Raw genomic sequence first — 6,410 nt, 5'->3', positions numbered from 1 at the left:
ACACACACACACACACACACACACACACACACACACACACACACACACACACACACACACACATACACATATATAGGCGAATTTTACTCGTCTATATCAAAAGAACTACTGCGCAAGGTGCTTTCTTTCGCTAAGGGATTCACTAGTATTAGAGATAGTGATGTAGAAGTTATGCATTCCAGAAAGAAAGTGCCGTTCAACGAACGTTGGGCATGGGTCAAGCAATCCGACCGCACGGGCCCCTTTGACACAGCGATGGGAGCCTACGACAGCGAACTCATCGGGTGTATGCGAACTCATCGAGTTGTATATCCCCTTAGGAATACCCTCAGGAAAATACCCTTAGGAAAAAATTCTCCTCTGTCCTCTTTGGCCTCTACAGAGATGACGCCTTGGCCATCTCTAGGGGAACAAGCGGGCATAGACTAGACAGGCTTAGAAAAGATGTAATCAACACGCTTGCCTCCATGGGCTTTAAAATCCCCATAAAGGCCAACCTCACAACCTCAAACTTCTTAGACGTCACGCTCGACTTCGGCTCCCTTACATATGTTAAGAGAAATCATGTGAGGAGGAAACTAAATGGTATTTCTGCAGCACTTCTTTCTGCGGTTGTTTGGTTCCGGCATTGAATGGATATGGTCCCTAAATCTGCTGGCAGCTAGGGCCTCGTTATAGTACGGAAACGCTGCGTCGAGAATCTCTTGGCTCTAGCAGAAATACCAGCGGAACCACTACTAATAAGATCTCTAGCAGCAATGTTAGCTCTCTCATCAGAACTCAACACTGAAAACTACTGTAACAAGTCCTTGTGTCCTTGTATGTGATTGTTTTTGGTTGTATTATTGCTTATGGCACATATCAAAAATTAGACTGAAAAAATTCCTCAGAGCCGTAACTTGGATACCAGAGCTTATGACATGCAATCTAGGTAATATATTCAGTTCCCAGACTGACACCCTGTTGACTTCTTTAATTCTAAAGAGATCATAGAATGATGTTATTATTCACTTGTTCATTAGTAATTCATATGCATTAGATTACCTTTTTTCTATTTTCCTTTGGAAAATATTTGTCCACATACATTCTTCCGATGACTCTTGGTGCGTAGGTAGTGCATAATTTCAGACAATGATTAGCGCGTGTTTTTTCTGTTTTTAGCTTATCACCGTGCTGAAAAGGTTAAAGAATAAAGGTAAATAGTTATTATACATTGAAATTTTGACATCACTATTCTTGTTGAAAAGAATACCGATAAGTAAGTTTATGTTCACAGGAGTAGTAGGAGCATTGGTTTGTAAGTTGGTCAAGTCTCTATAGTGAATTTACACAGAAGTATTTTCTTACAAATAGCAGTAGATATTAGGAGTAATTCAAGTGCTCCCCAAGCAGAATTTACCTTTCAGAGTTGCGGTGCGATAGAAAAGTTAGACCATTCTTTTCTACTCAAAGCCCGAAATTTGGGGGGAGGGGATCAGTCGATTAGATCGACCCCAGTACGCAACTGGTACTTACTTTATAGACACTGAAAGAATAAAAGGTAAATTCGACCTTGGCGGAATTTGAGCTCAGAACATAAAGACAGACGAAATACTGCTAAACATTTTGCTGGGCGTGCTAACGTTTCTGCCAGATCGCTGCCTTAGGAAACTAAGACCATTACTCAATAAAAAGTACTCTTGTAGATTATTAGCATTCTGTATAATTGTGGTTTGTTTCTAATTTTATGTGTATCATTTAATAAAAGTTACTGAGTGTCGCAGATTAAATGCAAATGAATATTATTTTTTGTGTAAGAGCATTTCATTTATAGTAATGTTTGACTTAATCAGAATGTATGTCCAGGATTGGTTATAGATTATCGTTATTGAAGAAGAGAGACCTCAACATACTATTTACAGTAACACTTTGTCATATGAAACCAACCAAGAGAAACATTTCCCAAAAACTCGTTCTTAACGCAAGGATAGTGACAAAAGCATTATACGCAGGCTACTTGAAATGCAACATTTCACTATGACAATCTTACAAATTGTTTTATCACATATTGAAATTCCTCTTTTCTACTCTAGGTACAAGGCCCGAAATTTTCGGGGAACTAGCCAGTCGACTAGATCGACCCCAGTACGCAACAAGTACTTAATTCATCGACTACGAAAGGATGAAAAGATGACCTCAGCGGAAATTGAACTCAGAACGTTAAGACAGACGAGATATCGCTAAGCATTTCGCCTGGCATACTAAAGTTTCTTATTTCTTTATTCTTTATTGCCCACAAGTGGCTAAATATAGAGGGGACAAACAAGGACAGACAAAGGGATTAAGTCGATTATATCGATCCCAGTGCGTAACTGGTACTTAATATTTAATCTTTAAATTAAGTAAATTTATATACATTAGTTACAGTGAATGTATCTCCCTGCAAAAAATAACTGTTTTTACATACACTGCAACATTTCAGAAATGGCTCGAAAGATATTAACGTGTAGTAATGGTAGAGATTTCGTAGTAGAATTGCAAAGTGTGAAGAAGCAAACTAGATCAGGAGGCCATAACCACAAGAGGGATCTTCATTTCAATCAGGCGCTGAAGAGTTCAATCAGAAGGGATTCAACTCAATCCATAGGATGCTTTGCACATCAGAGAGGAGTTTCATCTATGAGAGATGATGACAGAAAACTTCAAAATGAGGTTCCAGGACAAAAGGTTCGAAGGTTGGAGAGGGTGAAGATCATAGTGAAAAATAATCGTGGAGGGATCTTTTACACAGATGAGAAGAATTTCACCCAAGATACATACACAGACAGATGCAAAGTCGCATCTTTGCTTCACACCCTCACAAGAGACACCAATGCCATTTTAAGGCGCAACTTCCGGGTTTCTGGGAAACCAAGGTGAGTAACCTCTCATTTTCTTTCTCTAACAAGCATAGCTGCACTGAGAATGGGGTGTGTGAATGTGTGTGGCCTGGGATCAGCTTGGAAGCAAACTCACTTGCTCAATGATCACAGATCACTTTGGACATGGCTGTCATCAGTGAAACAAGAATCTCCGGAAAAAAACGCTCCGGAAAACACGCTCATCTATATTCAAGGACTACGAAGTATTCTCATCTTGTGGCCAATCGGGAGTGGGTGGCAGTGTAGCAGTGTTGCTGCAGAAATCCTTAGGTCTCTAAGTACGGTCTATCTTCCTAGACCCTCGTGGAAGGGTGGTGGTCCTGAACGTAACGGCAGCGAAGGTAGCGCCTTTAGACTAGTGGCGGTTTATAAACCAGCAGAGGCTGAAAGGCCAGATATCTTGAGGCGTCTAGAAACATTCTTGGAAACACCTCGCACTTTAGTAACAGTGGAGGACTGGCATAGTATTTTGGACGCACGGAGGGACTGTGTGAGTTTAGTGTATTGTAGAAGTGGGTTAAAAGCCTCGAGAACCTGCTCAAGACTTCCCAGCTTTCTAACAGGTACTGACTGGATTTTCATGATGTGCCAGTGTGGACATGGAGGAACCACAATGGGTCGTCCAGATCGTATTTAGATAGAGTATTTGTTAGGTCAGAGGATAGGGATAACATAGGTTGTCCACAATTTTAATTGGCCGGCTACACAGATCACAAATCTGTGATATGCTCAGTCGATTTAGATTAAACTCGTAGACAGGGATCCGGTTACTGGAAGTTAAATATGTCTCTACCGGCTCGCAAAAACTACAGGACCGTATTTGTGAACTAGTTAACCGGCAGTTCGCGGGGACTATAGTTAAAAAAGAGAGCGATTAGAGTAGAATCGATAGCGTTTAGCAAAAGAGAGAAATGGATTAGAGAGTGAACTAGTTAGCAAACTAGAAGAGGCTATTAGTAAAGGCATCGCGACCTACGTGTTAGCGGCGAGAATGACTCTTGACCATTTCTTTGAGACGAAACAAAAAAGGTGCGTTGTCAGAGCTAAGGCCCATACGCTAAAACACGAAAGAACTACAGCTGTCCGATGGGCCTGAACGGTAAAGACACCACGGGGAAACAAAACCACTATCAAGTCTTTGACAGATCAGGACGGACGCATGCTACTCGGTTCTGAGTAGATGTGTGCGGCTTTCTAGTAGCACTTTGGGCGGCTTTTCGGGGAAGGTGATTCGTCGATGTTAGCAAACTTTACTTTGTACCTAGACGGCCTAACACGACTCTCGGTGACGTATGTGAGATACTGTGAAGATCCGATTACAGCGTCTGAAATACAAGAGGCGATGAGAGATTGCACAAGACACAAATCGCCCGGTTTTGATTGCCTGCCCTACAAATTCTATGTTTTCATGCCAATTTATTTGACAGCCTCTTGGCAGATGTCTACAGTAACTGGCAGCAGAATGGAAGATTCCTAGTGCTGTTAGCCGAGATGTAGTAACACTGCTGAGAAAGGACGCCGACAATGGGGACGTGCTAGTGAGTTTTCGGCCTATAACCCTGTTAAATACAGAGTTTAAGATTTTGGCCAAGGATTTAGCGAAAAGTTTGGTGGTTGTTGGTAATCTGGTCGGGGTGGCACAAAAGTGCACAATCCCGAGCAGGTCTATCCACGACAACCTCCATTTTATGTGATACATCTTAGAGAGGTCTGGGACTAAAGCTGGTTTCAGTGAGGCCTTGATCAATTTAGATCAGTCGAAAGTTTTCGATAGGGTACTTGGAAGCTGACCTTAAAGCGGCAGGTTTCAGACCAGTTTTGGACCACTTAAACTGCTCGGGGTCTGGTTTGGTCCCGATCTCCAGGTGGATAAGAATTGTGAAGAGGTGGCAAACAGAGTGACCTCTTTTACCCAGAAATGGAAAGAGAGAAGGTTGTTCCTAAAAAATTGGGCAGAGGTGACGAATGTCTACATCGCCTTTGTCATTATTTATCTTGTGGCCGTTGTGCTTTGCTCCAGTTATTGGTTGATTATATTGGAGCGTATCCTGTTTATTTTCTTGTGGATCGGATGCATTTTATTGCTCAGGCGGTCGATCTGCTCCCAACTTCCTTTGGTTGGAGGTTTTGGTATGCCATGGATTTTAATGCACAGTCACCCACTCAGGTTGCACCACCTGCAGCGATTTCTAGGAGGTGAATGTGTATGGGTTCTGTTTGTGAGACACGCCTTTCTGCAGCTCATCACCTTCACAGGTTTGCAGTCCTGAGTAAATGATAGACCGACACTGGACGCTTGGCACTTAGAATATCGTCAGGCGCTCACTATCCTCTATAAATCGGGCAATAGGATAGTTGGATATACAGAGGGTTAGTAGAGGGGAAGTGCGACGCCGTCCTTGGGGACGACCCTAGGCAAACTGGCTGGTCTATTCAGGAGGACTTTCCGATCGCGGACTGTTATGGATAATTTCCAGATGTCTTTGACCGGGCAGTGCTACTGGCAGGGTGGGGGGTACTACTGGTTCGAGATAACCTCTAGAATTATGGATGTGTTTTCCTACGGGCTTGTCCGAGGTGCTCACAGAGCGACGAAACCGTTCTGCATAAACTCGTTCAGTGCCCGGGCATTTCTGATTTGTGCAGTTATGTCGAACAGCTACTGTCACGTGTAGTAAAGATCTGTCTGTCGTCCGTATCCATAATGATGGTTGCCCCATCACCCTCATTTAATCAGCCTAGCTAGGCAGTATTCTTTTGTCTGGTGGCTGTGGCGAAGGAAGTTATTTGGTGGACGAGACTGAACGGAATGAGGACAGAAATTTTCCTCTTTGGTAAAGCCTTCATCGACTTTTTCAGGTTTTACTTGAAAAGGAAAGTGAGGGTCGAAAGGGAGGTGCCGTCCTTGAGTGGATTTATGAAAAGGTGGATGTAAGTTGCGAAAATGGAAAGAGGGGATGGTACCACTCTCAGGGTAGACCCGTGAGTCGGAAGAAAGAAGTTGGCTTGGGCTCTCGTCCTGGGTATTCAGGGTGACCGTGGAAGGTGGAGTTCCTTGATTATCCCTAGAGGTCCTCCTGAACCAGGGTATATACCATCATGATCACTTTTTTCCTCTTTTTCTAGTGTTATATACTATGTGTACTTTCCATCTTCTAATGGGTACCGTGTATACATTTTATCTTATTCCATTATATGTAAACACCCACGCTTTATGTTTGTCTTTGTTTTGTCCCCCTCATCATTTGCCCTGGTGACAAATAACAGAAATCATTATTATCATTACTAGCTGGCGCCATGCCGTCAAAAATGACGGTTAATTGTAGTATTTTATAAATAAAAAGGTACAAAATAAGGTACATAATAATCACACATACAAACATTCACATACTTTCCTTGCACATGCACACACATACACACGTATACTCACGCAGAGTAGAAACGCTGTTTGATTTTTCTTTCCAGCGTTGAATGTTCACCATCGCACTTCTATTGCACACACACACACAC

General features: G+C 42.5%; 1 protein-coding gene across 4 annotated transcripts in view; it reads right to left on the bottom strand.

Moving 5' to 3' along the window:
- Nucleotides 1-6,410, bottom strand: part of LOC106876206 (neprilysin) — a 163,357-nt gene that overhangs the window by 72,604 nt on the left and 84,343 nt on the right. For all 4 annotated transcript variants that reach the window (XM_052970054.1, XM_052970055.1, XM_052970053.1 and 1 more), the window contains exon 11: nucleotides 1,045-1,173. In XM_052970054.1, coding sequence (XP_052826014.1) covers nucleotides 1,045-1,173 — 129 coding nt within the window. The remainder of the gene's footprint in view (nucleotides 1-1,044; nucleotides 1,174-6,410) is intronic.

Source organism: Octopus bimaculoides, chromosome 8, assembly GCF_001194135.2.
Source record: "Octopus bimaculoides isolate UCB-OBI-ISO-001 chromosome 8, ASM119413v2, whole genome shotgun sequence".
NCBI lineage: Eukaryota > Metazoa > Mollusca > Cephalopoda > Octopoda > Octopodidae > Octopus > Octopus bimaculoides.
Note: the sequence above shows the minus strand (reverse complement) of the source record. Positions and strands in the feature narration are given on the sequence as shown.